The sequence below is a fragment of the Uloborus diversus genome, chromosome 1, assembly GCF_026930045.1.
Source record: "Uloborus diversus isolate 005 chromosome 1, Udiv.v.3.1, whole genome shotgun sequence".
Classification (NCBI taxonomy): Eukaryota; Metazoa; Arthropoda; class Arachnida; order Araneae; family Uloboridae; genus Uloborus; species Uloborus diversus.
Window position 1 is genome coordinate 136,826,253 of NC_072731.1, and position 24,485 is coordinate 136,850,737.

General features: G+C 35.0%; 1 protein-coding gene across 3 annotated transcripts in view; it reads right to left on the reverse strand.

The window, feature by feature from the left end:
* Positions 1 to 24,485, reverse strand: part of LOC129232319 (NAD(P) transhydrogenase, mitochondrial-like) — a 93,863-nt gene that overhangs the window by 32,623 nt on the left and 36,755 nt on the right. The window contains exons 1-3 of one of the 3 annotated variants that reach the window (XM_054866478.1): positions 10,263 to 10,327; positions 4,985 to 5,264; positions 2,353 to 2,719 (exon numbers count right to left, since the gene is read on the reverse strand). In XM_054866478.1, the coding sequence (XP_054722453.1) occupies positions 2,353 to 2,719; positions 4,985 to 5,260 (643 nt within the window). In that variant the 5' untranslated portion in view covers positions 5,261 to 5,264; positions 10,263 to 10,327. Of the gene's footprint in view, positions 1 to 2,352; positions 2,720 to 4,984; positions 5,265 to 10,210; positions 10,328 to 24,485 lie in introns of those variants that run through there. The other 2 variants (XM_054866490.1, XM_054866485.1) reach the window with 2 other exon arrangements.

A 24,485-nucleotide genomic window follows, 5' to 3' on the forward strand; every position in this document is an offset into this window, starting at 1 on the left:
TTGTTTTGGACAATTCGCTACTTGTTTTAGTTTCTTCCATTTTATTGATTAAATGCTTCATAACTAGTTGTCTGTATTGAATTTTAAATGCTTGAATTATCCCAGCATCCATAGGTTGGCATTTCAATGTTGTGTTTGCTGGCAAGAAGACTATTTCTATATTTTTCAAGTGAAAGTCTTTGGGATGGGAGGGCGCGTTGTCCATAAAAATAACAATATGCCTTTTTTCTCTCCCCAACTTCTTATCAAAAGTTACAAGCCAATCAGATATGACACTGGTTGTCATCCACGCTCTTCTATTTGAATACCAGTCTACAGGTAATTTTTTTATATCCAGTCCTTTAAAACACCGAGGTCTGGCTGCTTTTCCGATGACAACTGGTTTTGATTTTGTACCATCCATGCTGGCACCCAACAAAACTGTTAAGCGTTCTTTGGAGATTTTGCCACCAGAGCAGTTTTCTTTCCGTAAAGTTAAGGTTTTATCTGGCAGAGCTCCATAAAACAAACCGGTCTCATCAATGTTATAAATGTCACATGGCTCGTAATTTTCAATCAAACTAGGCACTTTCTCAAACCATTTCTCGCAAACGTCAGCATCCACATCCATGGATTCACCACATATTTTTTTAAAAACGATATCATGTCTCGTTCGAAAACGATCTAACCATCCATTGGAAGCTTTGAAATTTTCTATACCCATTTCAGTAGCTGCTTCTTTCGCCTTTTCTTGTAAAATAGGGCCAGAAATCGGAATATTTTTGCTTCTTGCGGACACAAACCATTTAAACACAATTTCATCCACTGCAAGGGCATTACTTTTAGGAAAATCTTTTTTCTTCTCTTGGTTTCCATTTATGAACCATTCTTTCTTAAACTTCTCTTTTCCTTTTAATATACAGCAAATTTGTGTGCGTCCCACACCAAACTTTTCAGCAATGTTCCGTATTCCAATTTTATTTTTTTCTGCGAAATCTATAACTTCAATTTTTTCTTTAAGAGAAAGAGTACGACGCTGACCATGAGTATTCAGAGCCATTTCAATGAGAACGATGAAACAACTGAATGCTTTTACCCTTAAGTTTACTTTATGATATTGCATTGGCTTTACTTTTACTCTCTATAAAATATTTTTGTTAGATGGCGCGTCAACTCGGCTCCACTTAGACAGAACACGCCTGCTTGTTAGTCATCTGAAAAGGAACAAGGCAACGGGGGAGGGTGTGGGTATACAGACAGAAACTTGCAGAATAATCATTTTCTCTTTTCTTTTCTTTTATTTTTGACGATTTGATGATGTTTTTTGGAATGAAAAATGCATTTCGGTGTCAAGCTGAAAATTTTTTGCTACGCAGTAGATGCAAAGTAAAATTGCAAAGAAATATTTTTTTTATCTCCGTATAAGCTGGTCGACTTTGCATTAAATGAAGCCTTTCAATGGAGTAGCTATTTAATTCTCAAGTTTTAAATACTGTCCGCAAAAAAGGATATATCAATGTAAATGACTTCGAAAAGGGTGTCCGTGTCCGTATTTGAGGGTGTCCGTACGAGAGAGGTTCCTTATACATTAGGTTTAATGTCTCTCTGCCGGGGAATTAAAAACTGTCCGCATAAGAGGGGTGTCCGCATTAAAGGGGTGTCCGTTAGGAGGGGTTTCACTGTACATTTAAACAACAGCAGAAAATAATTGGAAAGGCTGTGATTTAGTTTGATTGATTTTGAATTTGTTCAGATGGGAAGACTGCAAGCAGTTAGCTTTCAGGCAGACATTTGGTTTCTGTCTATTAATCAATGAAATAAAGCAAAACAAACAGTGGTACAAAAGCATACATTATAGGGTGACAGAATATTTGCAATGGGGTTTTTATTATTTTCCAGGAAAATTTTCAATTAGGATAAACAAAATCCTCTTCATTAGCATGCAGCAAAATGAACAAAATAAGTAAAAGTATTATGTTCTATTGATTTAAAGCATGCCATTTTAGTTGATTTCATATTACTTTGATTCTGTCAGTTCAAAAATCCACCTCAGAGTCACAACTAATCCTTTATACCTTAAAAACAGAGCCCATGCTTTCTAACCATGGATTAAAAATGATTACAAACATACTAAAATCATAAAAGTTGATCCGTATATGCAAAACGTATCAACCACAATAGAAATACTCTACAGAACATATACAAAAGTATCAAATCATTAACATTTAAAAACGATTTTCAAATAAACAAAATTTTAAACTTTTTTCTGTTTGTATGCCTCAATATTCATAAACTTCATAGAGCAAATTTAACAAGAAGTATATACATAACATACAGACAATGTATTCAAAAAAAATTGCAAAATAATATTACCAGTAAAAAATCTTCCAAAATTATTTGCAGCTTCTACAACTGCTTTATATCCAGCTATATTAGCCATTGAACTGAGAGCATCAAAGACTTGAGCTCTACTAATTCTTGGGATGCAATCCATTGCAAAAGTTGTCATGCGACGATCCCCTAATGCTGTTAACAGATCTTGATTTTGAGCAGGATACAAAAAACTGATGAGTGTACTGCCTTCTCGAAATTTGCCCACTTCTGAAGATGATGGTGCACGAACTTTTAATGTGATGTCCGATTGAAATGCCGAGTTCACATCAATTACTTTGGCTCCAACTGCTTCATAATCAGCATTACTAAACTTTGATTCCAAACCGGCATCTTTTTCAACATTGACCTGAAAATTGAGGATACCAATTGAATAATTATAAAAAATTGCGGTATTAAGGTTACAAAAAGTTCACAAATAAAAAAGAAAAAAGAAGGCTGTTTGAAAAAAATTTCAAACAATTATTCGACAGTTGTAATTTATTAAGTTTTGAAATTATGTACAAAAAAGAAAGAAAGCGAAAAAAAATATGCACTGCAATAATGGCTATTATTGTACAAAAATACCATGTATACACCGATGATTTTCTTGTTGGTAGATCTTGACAGGTAATAGATTCAGTAAACAACAAAATATCTTTAAAAACATTTTGTCATGCTTAAAGATAAAATTTTTGTGATCATCGGATTGTGTAATTTAACATTTGCCAAATTTTATTAATCTGTTCAGAACTCAAATTTGCATTGTAGTACGTTTTTTGTGAAAAATCAAATAATTTTGTGAAAAGTGAATTAAATTTGTCAAAAATCTAATAATTTCGCCAAAAAAAAAAGAATTTAGAGAGGGCACAAACTGCATAATTTAAACTTAAAGTTGAGTGTTTTCATCTTCTTTGTTGGGAATATCATTCTGGGGTGCTTTTCTAGTATTTGGCGGGGGGGAGGGGGAATTCCTCTCTCAAGTAGCAATATTTATCTACCATTCCACATTATGTTAAATTATACTAGAAATATTTCTGTAGAGCATTTAAAATAATTGTAACAAAAAAAAAATCAGACAAGGGTTAAGCATTTAACTTTTTGACCCAAGACACACTTAAAAAGCACAGAATTTCGTTTAAAACTTATAAATTCCGTGATTTTAACAAAAAAAAAGAGATTTTATTTGTTTACCTCTTAACAAAGCGTACTAAACATTAAAAATTCAAAAAATCGGATTCCCACAGCAGATGCAAAAAGATCGCAATTCTCAAAAGTATAAAAATGGCTTGAAAAAGAAATATTTTTGATAATTATTTTAAAATTGCATTTTAGAGTCCTATGATAAACATATCATTAATATCTGTGGACACAGTTGAAGCGAAAAAAGGAAAAAAATTAAACCATCGATTCAGCATTTTAATTTTTGACTCATAAAAGAAAATGGAATTTTGCTTTAAAAACTTGAAATGAGAGTTCTAACAAAAAAAGAGACTTTTCATTTATTTGCATCCTAATAAAGCAAAGTTGGCTTGAAAAAAGAACAAAATATGATTCTCATATCGGATGTTAAAAAAAGATTGCATTTTTCAAAATGTAGACATCTAAAGAAACAAAACAGCAAGTAAAAGAGTGTTTTTAAAGTTAATCATCCTAGTTAGCATCATAAAAATCAAACCCAAATAATTTTCTCTCAAAATAACAGTTAAACATTGTACTGCACCATACAAACACAAATATTGACAAGCTGGTAAAATGCTGAGAATATTTTCTAATCAAGTCATTATAAAGGTTTAACGCCAGATGCTAAATGGCCATAATTTTGAAGTTGGTAACCCTATCTGAAGCGATCATATTTTTTCATTTTTTCCCCACTTACTATCTTTTTGCAGTTCTAAAGTTCATTTCACTAATATATATTATTAGTATTATTAAATCATGAGTAGGGGGGAGAAAAGTGCTTACCAACGCCTTTTCAGAAAAGTTTACAACAACACTGTTGCTATTTAGCTGTGATAAAAACAAACAAAATTATTTAAAACCAAACTTATTTTCAGCTGTTAATTTCTTTCGAAGAAACAAACAACAAGCATTATATTTATTTGGCAGTAGTAATTATTTATCACTTGCAGGTTTTTTTTCTTTGCAAAATTAGCAGATTTTGTATAAGCTGATTCCTCTAATTTGACTTTAAAAAAGGTTCTAAAAATTATCAGTTTAATATGCATTATTTTGCTTTCAGATTTGCTCTTTCAATAAACAATTTGTGAAAGATCCGTTCTTGTTTACCAGAATTTTGTGAAAGGTCCGTTTTGGTTGATTGGGATTTTGTGAAAGGTCTGTTTTGGTTGATCGGATTTTTGTGAAGGGCATGTTAACCGACCCAAATATCCTCTGGCCAAACCCCTGGGGTGGTTTAGTACATTACGTCACAGGTTCATTCCTCTCTGGTCTGTTGCACCAGTGACTAAATCTGTTTTAATTTCAGCATTGTGTATGACCCCTTCATTCTGTGAGGAATATTTTTCCCCTGATTGTTTTGCTACAGAACTTTTGTATTCATTTTAAATACTGAAATTAAGTACAAGGAGTCTAAGCATATCTTAGCAAAAAATAAATAAATAAATTCAATCACCTGAAAACCTTTCTTAACCAAAGTGGCGGCCGCAGCAGGAGACAAGGAAACACGTCTCTCATTCTTCCAACTTTCTTTGGGAACACCAACGCTGAGTTTAGAGTATGGAATTCCTTGCACTGTAGCATCTTTTGAGGAATGTTCTGCTTTCTTGGCTTTGCACCTCAATAAGGTACTGGTATTGAGCCCTTTCACGGAGAATACCCAGTGGCCTTTCTGAACAGCAGAAATACTGAGCTGATTCAAAGATGTACATGCTTTCAATAAAATCATCATGAAACTGAAATTAAGAAGCAGATATATTTTAGAAAAGAACATCAGACTTACCTAAAAAAAAAATTAATAACAAAATATTAAATATACAATACAATATTTTTATCAAAAGTATAATAAATAAATAGGACAAGTCCCACTTTCAGTAATATAACTCATCTATCAGTAATATGCCATTTTTAATTATCCTTAGACTGAAAAATAGCATTGGCTCATCTTTAACAAAATACAGCTTTTAGTCAACTTTGGTTTTTAGGCTTGTAAATTATTCATAAGTCCAGCAATTCATGCGATTCTTATTACATAAAGCAGGGTGTCTACTCAAAAAAAAAAAATTTCAACTTCCCTGACTTTTCCATAGCCCAAACAAAATTTTTCCAGGTGCCTTTTTAAAGGTTGGTTAAGCTACTTTCACTATTTTTTTAATGGTTGGCTGTGCTTATGTGAGACGTTATGTTTATATTTCAAACTATTACATACATACATCCCAAAAACAGGCTTTGTTTTTTTGAAAATTTTGAGAATTTTTACAAAATCACTTCATTAAGTTGTTAAACATCAAATACATCTCTTCAGACAGGAAAGGGGCCAGCCTGGAATCTTATTAAAAATCTTGCAATTCGGATGCCAGCAAAATAAGAGACTCAACTTTACTTCCTAAATTTAACGCACTTCAACATTCATTTTACTGTGTCATACAGGGTGGCGACAGGAGCTGTGAAAAAAAGTTCCCTGATTTTTCCCTGATGAAGTTCACCAAATTTCCCTGATTTGCGTTACCAATGCTAATGGTTTCCTTTCTTTGCTCTACTTGAAATCCATTGTATGTTTGTATAAAATGCAGTATTTCAAACGTTTTAAATTGTGTAAAGTTGATGAACAAAAGATGTATTTTAAAAAGATGCTACTTTTCTAACAAAATGGTAAAAAAAAACACATCAAGTCAATTTTTTTGGAGGGGGGAAAAACTACAAAACAGTATATTAAATTTTTCTACAATGGAAAGATTATAGAAAATTTTTAAAAAATACTTTACTTCCAGAAACCACTTAGCATGAGAATTTTAAGAAATTGTCAAAATCACTCTTAAAAACATTTGTGTATTTATGGTAGAACTAAAAAGTAATTGAAATTATTTTGAACTAAATTTTAAAACAATATAATAATTGTTGCAAGAATAACAAGTAATAGTGAAAGAATAGAAGTAATGTAGTTACTCTTATATAACTAATTGACATATTTATGCAAAACAGATGAAACCTTTTCACATCCTTTCATAGGGATCTTTTCTCTAATCAAGAACATAAGTTTTAATGAATGAATACAGCATTTTAACAATAAAAAATAAAGATATTTACTTAAGTACACAAGTTAACTCTATTTCAAATAATTTAAGTATGTAACAAAAAAACTTAGATTGCTTTTGTAGCAAACAACTTTGAAATGCAAGACAAAAAAACAGAAAAAAAAAAACAAATTAGTTAATTTTAAAATATGTAAAAGAACAATACAGCTTGGTTATAAAATAAAAGAATCGTTTAAGTCTGAAGAAAAGAAAACCTTTATAATCTGCGGATACAGCAAATAGTATAACTGCAAAAAACAAAGTTTTTTTGATTGAAAGTTCAATTTCAGCGCGTAAATTAAAAACGTGAAGAAGTAATAACTTTTAAGCTTTTATCAGTATTAATTCAAAAACCAAAGATTTCTTCTTGAAATCTTAATTACAGTACACTAATCACTTCGAGACAATGGAATAAAGGCAAAGGAGCTAAGGAATTAATGAAAGCTTCCTCTTTGCCTGTATGGTTGTTTATTTTACGTCGCATTGAAAGCATGAAAGGAAATTTCAAGCTAGTAAAATAAACAACCTAACAGACAAAGAAGCAATCTTAGGAAGTTCATCCTGTGGTTAATAAGTAAGATTCAATACTTAGACGTTGAGGAAAAAAGATGCACAAATATGCGGCAGTGTATAATCACACCTCATTAATTTTACTTTTTTTAAACAGATAATTGGCGGAAAATGCGTAGGAAATTAAGATACTTAATTTTGTAAAGCAAAATAATTTTTTTTTTCTTCATAAAATCAATTTTCCCTGAGTTTTTGTTATTTTTTCGAAATTCCCTGATATTTCCCTGACTTTTCCCTGATTAATAAAGTTCCCTGATTTTTCCCTGATCTCCCTGATCTGTCGCCACCCTGTCATAGGTATTTGTATTTGGTTCAGCATTTGCAAACTCTGCCTTTTGAACAAAGATTTTTAAGCGTGGCAAAATGTCTAAAGCCCTCTGTGTAACAGCTAAGCTCTCTATCCCCCAAATCAAACAAAATTTCAGCAGAAAAACATTTTTTTTTTTTTTTTTTTTTGACATTTTCTGTTTGTTTGCCTCTGATTCAAGAGGAATTGTTTTGAAGCATTTAAACATACCTAAATTAACAAACACATCTCTACAGAGATAAAGAATTACACAAACACCTAAGTAATACTGAAGTTGAACAATGATCTATAAACTAGTTCCCCCCCCCCCCCCATCTTAAATACTATGAATAGCTTATCTATAAGTAGGGGAAAACTTAACAGTTTTTCATAGGTGGTTGCAGAAGCAACCTAACTACTATTGTTAGGGGTTTAAACTTTTCATGGTTACCAAGGAAAACTGGAATGTGCAAAACTAAAGAACAAAAGGTGGGGTTGAAGAACTGGTTTAAGGAAAGAAATATTTTTTTGTAGCAATTTCAAGTTGCATGAATTTCTGACCAAATTTATTTTATTAAACTGCAAAAAAGAAAAACAAATCTTTTGAAACTGGTTATAATTTTTGAAAATTTTCCAGGTTTTTTGCATGCAAAAGTGAATTTCCCTGTCATTTCCAGTACAAAAAATTTCCCTGACATTTCCAGGTTTTCCAGGTTGGTAGACACCCTGATAAAAAGAAGTTAATACAGGGCCTGATTACCCAAAAGGCTCAGGAAGCTTGAGCTTCCCCTCAGAATTAACAGGGGGCCCAAAAATGACTTAAAAATTTCCGTTTCTGCTTTTGAATGTATTTTTAAAAGTATTCAAACATAAGAACTCACTGAATAAAAATTTGGAAGAAATTTAAAAAGTGAGGACACCAGTTCATAAAGTATGGCAGCATTCATATATTTTCATCTGCGTAATTTACCCTCAACCGCCACCACTACACCCTACAATATACTACTTTTATCACACTTGATAAATTTTATGAAGTGATAAATCTGAAACAACATATAACCACCCTCATCTGCTGCAAATGGGTACACAAAAATATATTATTTACAAAAGTTCAATATGTATAGTGTGTGAGGGGGGGGAGGAGGGGATAAACTTTAATTGGAAGTCTGCTCGGAAATTTTTGAAAATAATACGTGTAGCATTAATGAGTTTCTCATAAACTTCAATAATTGATCTTTTTTTATTTCTAAAAAATAATTATGTACTAATGAAGAATGTTTATTGCTGTTTTTAATTAAAGATGATTTATCAATTAAAATCATTTAATATGTTATATTGATCTTTAAACTTTATATTTTTCATTCTACACACAATAGAGAATAAGGTAGTCACAAAGTTTGATAGTATTTATCACTAAAATTATAACAAATGTTGTTTTGAGTTATGCGGTCCAACGTGCCCCACCAGGCAGATCAACATACCCATTTGGCACGTTGGTCCACTTTATGAGGTTCCGTTAAAAAAATTAATATAAAAAAGTTTATCAATTCAACACTTCCAAAAAAATCTGTGGTGTTGAGAAGTGTTTAGTGAAACTTATTGTAGAAAATCAAACTGTTTGTTAAAGTTTTTGATGAGATTAAAAATAAGTAAAAAAGCGAACCAATGTGACCCACCTCCCCTTACACCTGTGCTCTTTATCCAGTGGCACACCCCCTCCAAGCCTTACAGATGTTTGATCTGTACTGGTCAGCGACTTCGGGCTGGTAAGTAAAGCAGGTGATGGACACCACCGCACTAGATTTTTATATTTGAGTCAACAATGCCTTGAGTTGTAATTCGGTTTGAACTGTTCCATTAATGACAGGTGAGGCTGTCATGTACCCCGTAAAAGGTTGCCCACGTAGTTAGAAACAATGTGTTAGTCATATAGTGAACCTCCTTCCCTCCAAGCTAAATTTCTTCTCTGTGGTCACCTCTTTGTTATCCCACTGAATTTTTATAATTTATCTTGCAAATTTCTCAATTTAGAATCTTCTTTTAGAATCATGTATTAATAGAAAACCTCTTTAATATCTTTGCAAGAAAGATCAAAAGATAAGAAAAATATACTAATTTCGTACTGTTAAAATAACTGCTATTAGGGTATCAAGAAGGTTTCTTCCTGTCTTCCTTCAAAAAAATGAACACAGTATATTTAAAGTGAATAAATTTATTACTTATCACTAAAATCAAATTGTTTTATTTTCCTACTTTCACAAAAATAAACAAGATTCATAATGCCATTTTGAACGTCTCAAAATAATAATAATTATTTCGCGTTAATGATAGCAAATGACTGAAATGAGCTTCTCCCATTTAAGTCCTTGATGAGCTGATAAATATTTTGACGACTAGCATTGATCAATCGGAGCAATTGTTAATCAAAAGCCTGAGACAGATTAGCTACCAAAACAATTGTTACACGATATGATTAGACTGAGCATAAAAGAAAGCTTTTTCAGACTAAGGAGAAATACAAGCAGAATTCTTTGTCAAGATTATACAAATTTTACGGTAAACACAAATGCAAATCTTAACTTTGTTTACATTTTCCAGAAAATGTAATTATAAAATATTCATTCAATCAAATTTCTGCTGAAACAGTTGCAATTTTTCGTACACATACGAAAGAGATAAACATCAAGGATGCTAAAACCATAATTTGTGAAGCAGAAAAGCTCAACCTTAAACACTAAAATTCATCGCTTACCCGATATACTCTTAATAAAATATCTTATTGTATATCAAAAAAAATTCATTACCGGCACTTCGACGCTGAAAGGAAACGTGTCTGCAAATATCGCCACGCCGCTTTTTGGCTGCATTCTCAAAGAGTAAATAGGGTTACAATGTTTTGACCACTCCAGTAGAAAGCTGCCAAATGACATAATGGCGAGCAGTTGGCGAAAAGAGGTCACTAATTCAGCTGCAGGTTCCGTTGTTCCGCAGCACTGTATTCACTGTAATGCTGGCCTTCGATCAAATGAATTACAACTACATCAGCATCAGCTATACAGATGTTCTGTGAGAAATATCGGAAAGGAGAGCTTTCTAAGCTATTATTGAATGAAAACATATACATTCGGTGAACAAAAATAAGGCTGAATTGCTGAATATATTGTGCATTGTATTTTCGGCAATCGAGAACATCGATTTTAAGCAAAGAGTTCTATAATAGGGAACTATTATAGAGCTCTTTGATTTTAAGTCCCTTTTATATTTTTTTTGTCTCTGTGAAAAAAGAACATAAGATAATTTTGTTCCAGACGTTAATGTCCTGAAAAAAATTATTTATTTTAAATTATCATTATATCACTGCCCCCCCCCCCCCCCGCGCGCAATTTAGTAGCTCCGTTGTTTCATTGCTTGGGGAAACGTAAGGATGAGCCTCTGTCACCAGTGCCTCTCCTAATCAAGAGCCTTTCAAAAAAAGAAAAATGCGCCTTAAAATACCGCCCCCCCCCCTTCATTTCAACAGCACACACCCCTAAAAATTTCAATGGCGCAGGCGCAGTCTGCTCCATGACACCCCCTCCCCCCCCCCCCCAGTGGCGCACCCCTAGTTCCCACTGGTGACTTTTTCTATTTTTCATGCTCAATTCGTGGCCAACAAACTTTTTAACCCCTTTCAGTGCACCAATAGCGCATTAAATTATCTTCCGGACAGGTGCGTCATGCGGAGGGGGAAGGAATTAGTTCACCCCCCCCCCCGGTTTTGCAAAATTCATTTATTTCCTGAAATATGGGAGTGGTTTTTGTAGTTTTTCAATATAATATGCATTATGAGCATGTACCCTTTGCCACCCCCACCAGTGACGGATACAGCCGGCGGGCAACCGGGCATTTGCCCGGTGGGCCGGTCATGCTTCGGGCCGATCATCTAACAGCAAAGTATTTCGGGCCTGTCTACCAACAGCAAAATGTAAATTTTGGAGATTATGGGGGGGGGGGGGGGTCTGGGGACCACCAGAATTCTTTCGACATTGGTTTTTATCAACTTATTTTCTTTTTAAACTGAGGGGCCCGAAATTGAGAGTTTGTACAGCTTACAGAATACTTTATTTTTCGTCAAAACATGTTTGAAACTCACATTTCGGCATCCTTTGGCCTTTGATTTGATAATCTTAATAATGCAGAATCTTTCATGCTCCTCAATGGTATTTTAAGACTGTATTTTATAAAACAATTTTTACGGAAAAAATATTTTGTCACCTTTATTCTAATTGCTATAAACAGGGTCGCCGAGAGCAAAAGCGGATCCGTGAAAAAAATGACATAGGTCAATTTTTTTACAGGCTCCTTTCTACACCTTTCACCATTAGAATATTTTACCCTCTGCAAGAGTTCAATTCCGAGCCAGGTCCCTATTCTCCAACTAAGCTGACATGACTTCACGTCGGCCCCTGTTGTAAGTATCATTTTATAGCAATTGTGAATCGTCATTCATAAATAAAAGCGTCAAAGGGTCCAAAAGTATTTTAATTTTTTCAGACCGTTAAGGTTTTCCTTTTTTTTTTTTTTCCAATTTATTTATTTTTTATTGCAACACTAAAAATATATTGGCAGCCCCATTTCATAAATTCACTCCCTTCCCCTCTTGGTGGCGGCCCTGCCTCCCTCCACGCGCAAGCTTTAGCTCATGCGTAAAGAGGTGCTGATGCTGTGTTCTGCGAATTTGGGTTTTTATGAACACATGCGCAAAATTTACATTTTGCTGTTAGCAGCCAGGCCTGAAAGACTTTGCTGTTAGTTGATCGGCCCGAAGCATGACCGGCCCACCGGGCAAATGCCCGGTTGCCCGCCGGCTGCATCCGCCACTGAATGTATATGTTTGTGACGAGGGACCCATTATTTCTAAGACGGTCCTAGTCTTTCACCGTGAACATCGCTAGATCTATTTCATAAAACAGGGCAATTAAGTTACTTGTTATGACTGCAGAAAAGGACATACTAGCCAAGCAGTTTTATCATTACAGAAATATTCAATCAAGTTCCACGGAATTATAAAAATACTTAAATGGACAATTACAATCACAATTTTTCCCCAAAATATGGTTTAGCTAATACTGTATTAATTTATTCACCATTAAAGCGCAAAAGTGTTCCTATCTGTTAAATTTTGTTTAAATAAAACATATTTAGTTGATAAGAATAATTTCCTCATATTTTAGTGATATCCAAATCGTTAGGTATAATTTAACATCTATAATAGCTATGGGGCCGCTACACCTCCTAATGCCAGGACCGATTTTTTCAACCAATCTGCCACTGCCCCCCCCCCCCAAATTTTAAATGATGGGTCAGCTTCTAGGTAGGGTTTTCGGTCATAACTACCCAAGATTGGCAAAGTGTGTTGAAAACAGGGGAAACAAGCATTAGTAGCACCAAACTGGCTAAGTTTTAATACGAATCACTAATTCACCTTTTCCTCAGATGACTAAAAAATTGTTCTTTTCGTTAATTCTTCAAAACTTTCTGTGTGTGGAGAGCAAAGGCAACCTAGAACTAGAGCCTCTCTCTTCTAAACGTAATCTAACCCAGTAGACCTTCGGTACCCCCCAGGGTTGCCCACTCCCCCAAACTGCAAAGGCGCATCCCCCCTAAATTTCGCAAAGACCCTCCCACACACAGAAAAAAAAAGCAAAAGCCTCCATCCTAAAAAAAAATGAAAAACACTCCTTAAAAATTTCAATGGCACAGTCTGCGCCATGACCCCCCCCCCCCCATTTAAGTGGGCACGGGCATCCATGAGTACTCCGATTCTAAAGGTCTGCATGCACTTAAGAAATACTGTTTTTTTTTTTTTTTAATACTTGGAACACGTGAACTTTAAGAAATCAAGGACATTGGAGGCAGCAGTCGCGCAACCAAAAAGGGACTCATACCCCCCCCCCCCCTCCGAAGACCGAGTAGATATTTTTGAAAAAGATAATCCTTAATAATGAGAAGGAAAAAACACGCGCCAGGAAAGCGAAAAAGAAAGTTGAAGAATGTTGTGGAAAAATTGTCCTTAAAAAGAAACCGTAAAGTTAAAATTTGCTTGAGTTGTAGTTTAATGATCCTATAACCACATTCCACACCTTCTTTTTTTTTTTTTTTTTCATTCCCCGCCCCCCTCTTTTTTTTCTGTCTCTCTCTCTTTTCGAGTCGGTCTAAAATAAGAAAGTCATCAAAATGCTACGCTTTGAAACCCCCCTCACCCTGGTCCGTCGCTTCGACGTTTTCCAGGGAGGTCAAAATGTGCATACTCAATGCAAATTTTTCTGGTAAACAACGAAGAACACGCCAATTTATACGAACATACATTAATTTCTCAAAGTCAAGGGGGTCAATTGCCTCCTGTTGACCTCCCTAAATTCTAAATGACGGGTCTGCCCTCACCCCACCAAAACCATTAAAGATTTGGATGATCGGGACTCTAGTCCGAAAATTTTTCCAGAGCTTCAGGTTCGCAAAATATCCAGGGGAGAACTACCAAACAATATCGCACCATTTCTAACAACATCGAAAATCGTTTAAGACTGCTTTTTTTGGAACTTCAATTATGAAAAATTGCTGAGTCCTCAACGTTACAAATAGGGTCTACAATCGCGTTTTTAAGACTTCAATTTCGAAACATTTTCGGACAAGAGTGTCCCAATCGCCCAACTCGTCAAAAGTTGGATTTTTAAAACCACAATTGAGTGAAGAGTGAAGCGCTTAGACCTTTTATAAACATCTGCTTGAGAGCTCCAAAACCCTTCCCTCTAAAAAATAGCCTATAGTGGATTTTAGTTCTGAAAAATATTTCAGTTTGGAATATTTTCACGTTTCCCCTATTGTTTTCAAATATAGACAAAAATGGGTTTTTTCCCCTACTAAAATTATTTCCTTTTCCCAAGGCACGTTCTCTTTAACAAAATGGAATGTTTTTGAAAAATTAATATATTCAACCTTCTGGGGAGGAGCTGGGCCCGTGCCTCTCCCCTCCCTTCTCCCTTTGGTTGCACCACTGTCACATGGCTCTAAGCCAATAGCTCAATTGTTAATGAAATGTCGTTGAAGGTTTCTGTTAAAATGAGATCTCATAATATATGATCCTTAGCATTTACGCTAGTAAGCAGTAAATTCTCAACGTCAATGTTCTTAGCCTGATTCAGATACATCTAAGTTATTCTAAATTTACAGAATGACCGTCTTCGTAATAAGTATTCTTCTGCTAATTTAATGCTTTGTTCTGTGTTATTACCGGTCAGGTTACACCAAAATCTTTAAACACTCGATTTTACAGTTGCACAATAAAGATTACAGAACAAAGTTAGCAGTATTTTTTTCTTCTTTTAATTGGGGGACAAGACTGTTTCCCTTCTTTCGCGCCCATGGTGGAGAGCCATATGTTTACTCGCTGGTGCTTGTAAATGCCTACGGTAAAAATTTATAGTCTCACCCCCCCCCCCCCCGGTTCTAAGAAAAAGATGAGTTAGAATATTTGTAAAGGAAAAACTATTGTATGTGTGTGTCAGCTTCAATGAGAAGACATCTGCCTCCGGCTCGGTTATTCACAATGCTAGACTGAAGAGTTCTAATAAGAACGAAACTGCAGTTTCTAGCTGTGATAACCGGGCTGTCTGGTATAATGCATGTATTGTTGTATGGTTTTATCACAAGAAGAAAAAGTTTATTCGTTCGTTTAATCGTAAAATGTGTCGCCCCCTGAAATAAACCGCCATTGGTGCATGGGCGCCCATATGCAAAATTGTAAGGAGGGGGTGGGGCTCAGATATTTTAACCATGGTTTAGCAGGATATTTTCCCCATGGAAGCAGATTTCAGGACAGATTAGAGTCATTAAAAATTGACATTTTTAATTACTTATTCACTAATAGCCAGGGGCGGCATTTCAGCTTTTCATTTGGGGGGGGGGGGGGTCGAGTTTCTTAAATATGTATTACCACAGTGTGGTACCAAACACACATAAACTAACAGGAAGTGGTCATAAAATCGGTTTAATATGAATAAAAATTAGTGTTTAGAAACAATTAAAATGTTGATTCTTTTCCTAATAATTAATCACACAAAACATCTCGATAAAGTTTTTTTATACCTTTTGGAAAAGTTTTAATGCATGATTTTTGGAATTCAGAAGAGCAGAGAATCGTGTTACTAATCTATCAGTGCCCAGTATCGTGCTGTTTTGCCAGCATAGCTAAATAGAAAAGATGGTGAAAAAGCTCATGCTTTTAAAGATGTATGACTTCGTTTGAATTTTTTGCCCATTGTGCTTCGAAAATAATTCTCTAACCTCCTGAGACATAAAAAAATCTTTCTCTACTAGCTGATCTGATTGGAATAGTTAAAAATAATTGAAGTAACGAAGTTATGTATGAAAACACTTTTTACATCTTGCTCTTCAAAATCACCAACTTCAAAAATTATGAGGGGCTTTATTTTTCATCATTGAATAATCTAGTCTCGTTGGCCCTCTCAGCTTCAATGAGATGTCATCTGCTTCCAGCTCTGTTATTCACTATTTTAGACTGATGAGTCCATAGCAAGGACGAAACTGCAGTCTCTGGATGTGATAACCGGTCGGTCGGCATATTGATTGTAATTTTTCTTGCCTCATGCTAAAAATTATACTCATAATTGGAACATTTTAATTTTCGTTTTCAAAATCCAATCCAAATAATATAGAGCCAACCATACAGAAAAATAATTATCATCAAAGCTTGTGATAATTTCATTCGGAACTGAATCTATTACTTCATACAAAATATTTAAAAAAAAATCAATGTTTGACTTCACATCATCAGGTAGATTTTTGTCACTTTTTTTGTTTATTTTTCTTTTTCGCCTTTTTAAAATTGGCTCGGAGGAGAAAATTTTTTTGAAAAGTTTCACGTTTAATTGAATTATACATCTATGTAAAATCGATTTTCAGTTTCAATTGTAGATTGAATTATGGTAGTATGGTGGACAGATCAATTGTAGATTGAACTATGGCTTGAATAGTCCGAAAATTAAGAGTAGTGGATTGGATTGAAGATATTTTGATAGAAAAGCATTTTTCAAAAACTTTCCTCAATACAAACAAACTGAATAAAAATTCAAAAGAAGTCATACATGCTAAAGGGCATGAGCTTTCTCACCATTGAAAAAATCCTTTTGCAATAATTCTTCCAGTCGTCAAATCACTGCTTTGAAGTTATAGAGTAATATTTTTATGGTTTAAACTCTTGAAGAACATCTTGTATCACTTCGAGATTGCATAATTATAGATCCCCATAAAAGGTATTTTTGATATATTTTTTTTAAATTCAATAATCACATGTATTTTTAAGAAGTTTCTATGAAAGCATATAATGCATTCAACAGTTGAAAAGTGTTTTTAGCAGAAGAAAGCGATGAACACTCACTAAATAAATATACACTTAAAAAATGAGCGTAAAAGTGAATGTAAAATATCAAGGAGTTTTCTTGTGAAAACCATGCAGCCACATCACTTTGCACGAACCTCTCATATTGGACATACCATCGTTACACTGGGCACACAAGTATGAAACATTTAGCCTATATGAAGAAATGTCATCTTTAGTTAAAATTACCCATGGTTCTCTATCAGTTTTATATGTTCTGAAAAGACCGGAAAATACTTCATGAATTTCTAAGTCATCATCCAAATAACGAAAATTATTTTTTCTAGTCTGGGAATGGGTCAAGTTTCATCAAATAGTTACTGAAAACCAGCGAGATTTGTTTTTAATCAACATTGATTTCCGAGTTCCATAAATTGAATTCACCCATTTTCTATCATTCTGCTCAAAAAATTTGGGGGTGCGACCGCTCCCTCTTGATCCCCCTATTTGCCGCCCCTGCTAATAGCTGAAGGATAAATGTTTTTACATTTCTGCAACGATAAAAGTACTAAAGCAAGAAAGTTCTCATTTCTAAGGGGGGGGGGCTCGAGCCCCCTTGACCCCCTATATGGGCGCCCTTGCATTGGTGGTAACACGGTTCCTACACCAGGAGCCAGTCGTTGATCAACGAGGATGTGTATATTTGTATATATCTCTTTTTTCTTTCCTAGTTTCAGATTCGAAATGTTTGATATTTATTGTATTTGCTGAAAGTTTTTAGAATAAGTCTATTTTTCCTGCTGGAAGCACCCGGGGGCGGACTAGGTCCCCCAAGAGGACGTCAATCTGGACTCCCAAAACCCTTAAGGAATCCAGATTTATGCAAAAAGCCGAAGAAGCAGTTTTGAAGGCACAAGAAAAAAAAAGCGGAAGCCGCGCATGTTCAGGGGCAGAAAAAAGGAAACAAGGGCAAACAGGCTCGAGGGCGAAAAAAAAAAAAAAAAAAAAACGACGCTGCACACTGGTACACAGAAAGGGGGGGGGGTGCGCTCCGGCCTTCGGGCGGTTGGTTAGTTCGCCCCTGGAAGCACCACTCGAATTTGCCGCCCCCCTAAAATTGCCACCCGGGGCAAAAAACCGGCTTGCCCCCCCCCCCTCTCCCGTAGATCCAGCTCTGATCCCACAGTGACTCGTTTCACCATACAAGCAGACGTAGGGGTAACAGTTGTTCCAGAACCATTTCTTAACGCCTTGAGGAAGTTAATCTGCAGTCTAAGCGCCCTTTTCGTGTACTCCCTTTAACACCAAAACGTGGCAACTCCGTTTGCAATGGTGCGAAGCCAGAGCGATGTGGGATGTTACTGATTGGCAAAAGGTGGTGCTCAGTGATGAATCCTGATTCGTTTTTGGGGTCAGATGGTATCTGCGCACGGATGTGGAGGCGCCTTGGAGAAAGGTACCACTCCACCCATTCTATCTCACGACACACTGCCCGCACAGCGTGAATTGTGGTCGGAAAGGCTATAGTCTATGACAGCCGGCCCGCTCTAGTTGTGGTGTGTGGAACCTTAACCGGCCAGCGTTATGCTAATGACATTCTGAAACCACACCTAGGTCCTTTTCTAAATGGCCTCCCAGGAGCAATTTTCCATCAAAATAATGCTCGGCCGCATACAGCTAGAATTGTTCAAGACTTCTTACGTCCTTTTGAGACTCTTCCACACTGTAACAAATTTCGGAAACGTTTCTGGGTATATCGGAAACGTTTCCGAAATAGTAGGAATCCTTCATCCAATAGCGAACTCCTCAATATTCAGAAAGCTTTTTGTTATTTCAAGATATCTAGAAGCGGAAGTGATGACGCAACGCTTCGAAACCTATTTCATCCTTCCAACACAGGCGCCAATGAGTCGGAAATAACGAGAACTTCTTTTTTTCTTATCTATGGTTGCTGCAGTCAGCAACTGTGTAGCATTGGAATGCTTGTTATTTCATGTCTAGAGAGAATGTGTGGAAACTAATTTTACGCCTTGCATTTTGGACTGCCCTTGATTTTTTAGACGATGTACGCAGCTATTAAGTTAGTTAATAACCATTTGCTTCTTTACAATTTCCAATGCGACCATAATTAGATATATATTGTGTGTTCAAGCGTGAATAGTTTTAACACCCGTGTTTATACTTAATGAAACGAAACCCTTTGGATTACTTATTCAGTTGTAATGGAGGTATTTAGATTTTCTTCCGCTCATGTTCACTTGTAAGTATTAATGAATATTTTAAAACATGTTGTTATATACATTTATATTTTTGTTGATTTGCATTTGATGAGGCTCCAATTGTAACTGTTTTTGGGTTTATCGAATTAATTTAAAGTTATCCTACATACCTATGTGCGCGGTGTACTATTTGTTGTAACCAACTGAAACTGATTAATTACGCAAAAGAAGTAAGATTTATATTTGAGAAGCAATCACAGAAAAGTTATTTCGAAATACTTGGATGTACATACATTTTGGTTCAAAAAGAAAAAAAAATCAATTGTTTAATTCATTAGAAATATGGTAATGCAAATATTTTCTAGTATTGTAATAATATGCTTCACAAAAAATGTGCCGGTATAATTTATCTTTTTTTATTATAATTTATTCATTCATTTAAAAATATTTATACCATTAGAAAATGACCATGTTATTTATTAGTAAGAACATAGTTATGAAATTAATTCATCTGCTTATTCATTTTGTTAAATGTGGTTAACAATTAAAAAATTCCTTGACATTAGTTCCGAAAATACCATTTCCTTCGTGGATATACTAGTTTAATGTAGGACAGTCAGGAGGAATGAGTCAGTGGCAAAAATGGAACAGCTGCATTTACATGCTGAAATAAAAAGTAATATTATTTCATGTCATCGTTTTAAAAGTGATCAGTTTTTAAATACTATGTTATTAATATGCAATGCACATATGGTGAGAAGACGAGGGGCGTTCACCACGCAGACTGTGCCATTGACATTTTCAAGAGGTTGCTTTTTTTAAGGTGGGGCGCTTTATATCATTTTATGGGTGCACCATCACTCTTATGGTGTGGGGGGGGGGGAGGGGAACTCTCGTATATATGAAATGGAATAATCATGTAATAGAGTTCAATGTTTTAATAAATAAAATATATAATGCATTTTGCGCACACTCTAAATCAGTAACCTATTTTGATTAAGTATCTATATTTGTGATAAACTGGAAAAGGACAAGAACAGAGGAATAAACCCGAATGGTTCCAGCAGGGGGACTTTGGTGTCATATTTAAATTCATCAATTTCTCTGTTGGTACTTTTCGGTACACTTTGTTCGTCAAAGAAATTGACTTGACGTGAACGAATTTCGGAACGCAAAGTGTAGGTAAGTTCTGTCAAATTTTATCCGAAAATAAAAGCTATCAAGTTTGATACAAGATATGTTTTTAAGTTCTGCATTAAAAATACAATATGTTGATAATTTTGTCTTGAAAATATTGAGAGAAAAACTGAAGTTTAATATTGTTTAACAAACAATCCCACTTCTGAGAAAGTACTCCCCTTCCCTCCCCCGACGATTTTGTGATTATGAATGAAACTACTATATTATTTCATAAATTTTCAAAAATTTATAACTGTGCATATGTTATGCTGTTAACCATGCTATTTGTCATTAGAAATTCAGAAAAAAAAAATCCACGAATGATTCTAAAATTGCTTGTTTCATTGCTCTTAGATATGAAAGAATTGAAACTGATATGGCATGCAATACTATTAAAAAAGAATTATTTTTTAGAAAAAATCACTGAAAAAAGATTCCGAAATTCTCAGAAACGTTTTTGAAAATTGTTTGGAGAATTCCGAAATACTCGGAAACGTTTTTGAAACTTTTATGAACCACAGCTGCACAGAATACTCAGAAACATTTCTGGAAATTACGGAAAGAGGATTCCGAAATACTCAGAAACGTTTCTGAAAATTACAGAAAGAGGATTCCAAAATACTCAGAAACATTTCTGGAAATTATAGAAAGAGGATTCCGAAATACTCAGACACGTTTCTGGACATTACAGAAAGAGGATTCCGAAATACTCAGACACGTTTCCGGACATTACAGAAAGAGAATTCCGAAATACTCAGAAACGTTTTTGAAAATTTCATGAACCGCAGCTGCACGATATACTCAGAAACGTTTCCGAATTTTTTTTACAGTGCATGGAGAGCCCGCTCCCCCGTCTTGTCCTCTATAGAGCATGTATGGGATCAGCTGAAACGTCACCGTGCTACTCTGTGCAAGATTTAGAAGCGGCTGTTCGAAATTTGGGGGCCCATCTGCCTCAAGACAACATGAGACGTTTAACTAGCTCAATATCGGACCGTATTGAGGCATGTATTGCAGAAAAAGTTTGTCCAACATGCTATTAAAGTAGCACTGTATTTATCTCATTTCTTAGCCTGTATTTGTTTAATTGTCTAGATTTTGGGATCAAGCGTACCTTTCATCTGTATTATTCTGCACATTAAATTTCTTTTCAATTCGATGCTTCCTTCTTTGGGTGCTATTTTCAATGTTCCTGAGTGTATATATACTAGCAGTACCCGCACGGCGATGTCCATGCTAAGAATTTGAAGCAAGTTCGTTGAATAAAAAAAATCCACCATCCTTTCCATTCCTTCTGATGTGAAATGATCATTTTTCTTCAACTAAAATGCGTACACACATTTTCAAAAACCTATTAGTCTCTTTGGAATTTAAAACTATTCGCCAGAACACATAAAAAGATTAACATTAGCTTTAAAAAACAAAATAATTCTTCAACTGCATAGTATAGTTCCAGTAGAGGATTTTAGGGGGAGGGGGGCAGGGGGCCGTGCCCCCCAAAAGGATGAATTAATTTCACTATTTTATTTATTACTTTTTAATTGACCTTTCTTTTGCATTTTTTTTGACTTGACTTTCTTATATATGTATAGTATATATATATATATATATATATATATATATATATATATATATATATATATATATATTAGGGTGCCCGACTAGTCTAAAATTGTTTTGTCCCTAATTTAAAAATTTTCTCACAGGAACAACAGGTCTGCCGCTCACAGTGCAATACTGGGAAATAATTTTTAAATTATTTAATTTACGTTGTGCCTGTGTTAACTTCAACTGTTACCATTTTTTCAGTAATTTTCTACAACATCTTTTGTAACTGTAAGTTTAGGTTCACTATTTGTTTTCAACGTTCTACCATTTTCTTCTATCATACAACTGCTAATGCTAGTTCTTTACGTTTTCTTCTTGTTATTATATGCACAGTGGCGTACTGGGCCGTCGGAATACCGGGAAAGTTCCCGGTGCGCCCGTGCCTTACTAGTACGCCGGCGCCTCTGTCTTTTTTTTTAATGAATTTTGTACCGGATATTGCGGCGCCTGGTACCATAAGATTTATCGTACGAGATGAACAAATAAGACAACATTATAAAACTACGTATCATCCCTTTTTAAAATCAAAGTTACCTCCATCCATCGGTTTAATCAGAATCGTTAATGTAAAATTCTTTTTTCATTCCCATCCAAATCTACCTCTCTTCACCCAAGGAATAAAATGGAATTAAAAAAAAGTAACATCAGAGGATTTTTTTAATTTAAAGTATCAATTCGCGAATCTAACAATAAGCAACCATTCAGCGCCGACTTGAACTCAGTTGAAACTAGAAAACTTTCACCTAAAAGTTTTGAACAATGCCGTTGTTTCCAGATTTTTTTGAACCAAGGCGCCTATTTCGGACATCTAACTTTCGTACGGCGTCCATCTCTCTATAACTCGGTGACAAAGCCAGGGTTTTTAGTCCTGGGGGGAGGGGGGCTAAGGTCAAATTTTTTTATGTTGTCTTGATGACGCTTCCAACGAAGGAAAAGAAAGGCAAAAACTTCGGTTTCACTAAGTGTGGACGGGGAGTGAGGCTGCAGCCTCATACACACATAGCTCCTTTCCTAGATTCGTCACTGATATAACTAATCATAACTAACAGAGAAAAATTAATAAAACTGGTATGCCTTCATTGCACAGCCCTTTATTTTTATTCATGATTCAGAAGCGCTGCGAAATTTTTCAACAGTTCATAATTCTCTAATAGTAAAGATGAAAATTTTGTGGTACCGGCGCCCCCATGAAGACTTTAAGGCACTCTAATTTACTCCTCCCCCCCCCCCCCCAGCAGATTGGGAAACAAAATTAGAGGTAGGAGCCATTCATTTTCAATAAGAGATTTTTTTCGTTAAAAATATTTTCTTTCAAATCATTATTAAATGTAGCGCATGATTACACAAAATTGTTGTACGCATGTATTATACTTCTCATTTTCAACTTATCACATTTAATAGCGTTAAATTTGAGCTTTTTCATGGGATCAGATTGTCCTTTTAGTCATTTCATTTGATACTTTTCACACTTCCACATACCTTTTCCCTTTCAGGTGCTACTTTTTTTTAAAGGCGGCAAATATCACTACTACTCAATAAATTTTATTTTAAATTCAAAACATGATCAGGGGCGTAACTAGGAGAAGCAGAGGGACACCAACCCCCCTCCCTCCGAGCGCGAAATTGAAGATATGACTAAAAATATTTTTCCCAACTTTAAATGAAAAAGAAAAAAAAAATCAATCGAAAATTAATTTTGTCGACTAAAATCAGCGGCAACCACCGTTGGGGTACGAGAGATAACTCGCCGCCTTACCCCAGCATTATTAAAGATCGCCAAAATTTCCATTTAAAGTACTTCAATTTCGAAAACTTTCAGGGGATAGCTAGACGACCCACATCATAAAAGATCGTTTAAAATTTAGCATATTGGACTTCAATTTCGGAAACTTACTAGAAGAGTCACCCTAACTTCAGCGAAATTATGATTCCCGAAATTATAATAAATTGTCTATACAATTTCGTTTTAGCTCTTCAATTTCGAAAACTTTCCAGAAGAGAGTCCCCGAACACCACCCCGTCCTCTAAAGTTATCAAAGACAGAATACAGTTATGCCATTTAAGACTTCAAATGCGAAAAATTTCCACAGAAAAGTTTTGAAACGCATGCCTTTCTCTAAGAGTCAGCAAAAATGACCTACAAATATGATATTTGAACTTCAAATTTCGAAAGCTTCCGGGTACGAACCACCATATTCATTTTATTAAAGTTGATTTAATGTTTTGTAAAGACCTCAATTTCGAAACTTTTTCGAAGAAGCGCTCAGGGCCGTCGCCAACATCCACCAGTTTTTCAAAAATGGAGCCGCCAATTTCTGAAAGTGATTAAAAACAGAAAAAGAAAAAAGAAGAAAACCTTCGCAATCTTTAAGAATTGAAACAGTAATAATCAATGAACTAAAGGAATAAAAATGACAAAAAGTATTTTTTCTGCCAAATTTAAAAAGAAAATGAAATTTTCGCATATTATTGAGAAACATCCAAGATCCTGCATTATAATTTACCTAACTGCGAACTCCGCCGAAATGTACGTTTCAAACATTTTTGATCGAAAAAAAATAGCGTATCGTTACAAACCTATTACCAGATTTAGTTCAATAAAAAAATGAATAGATTAATAACATAATAGCATTATGTAGGCCGCT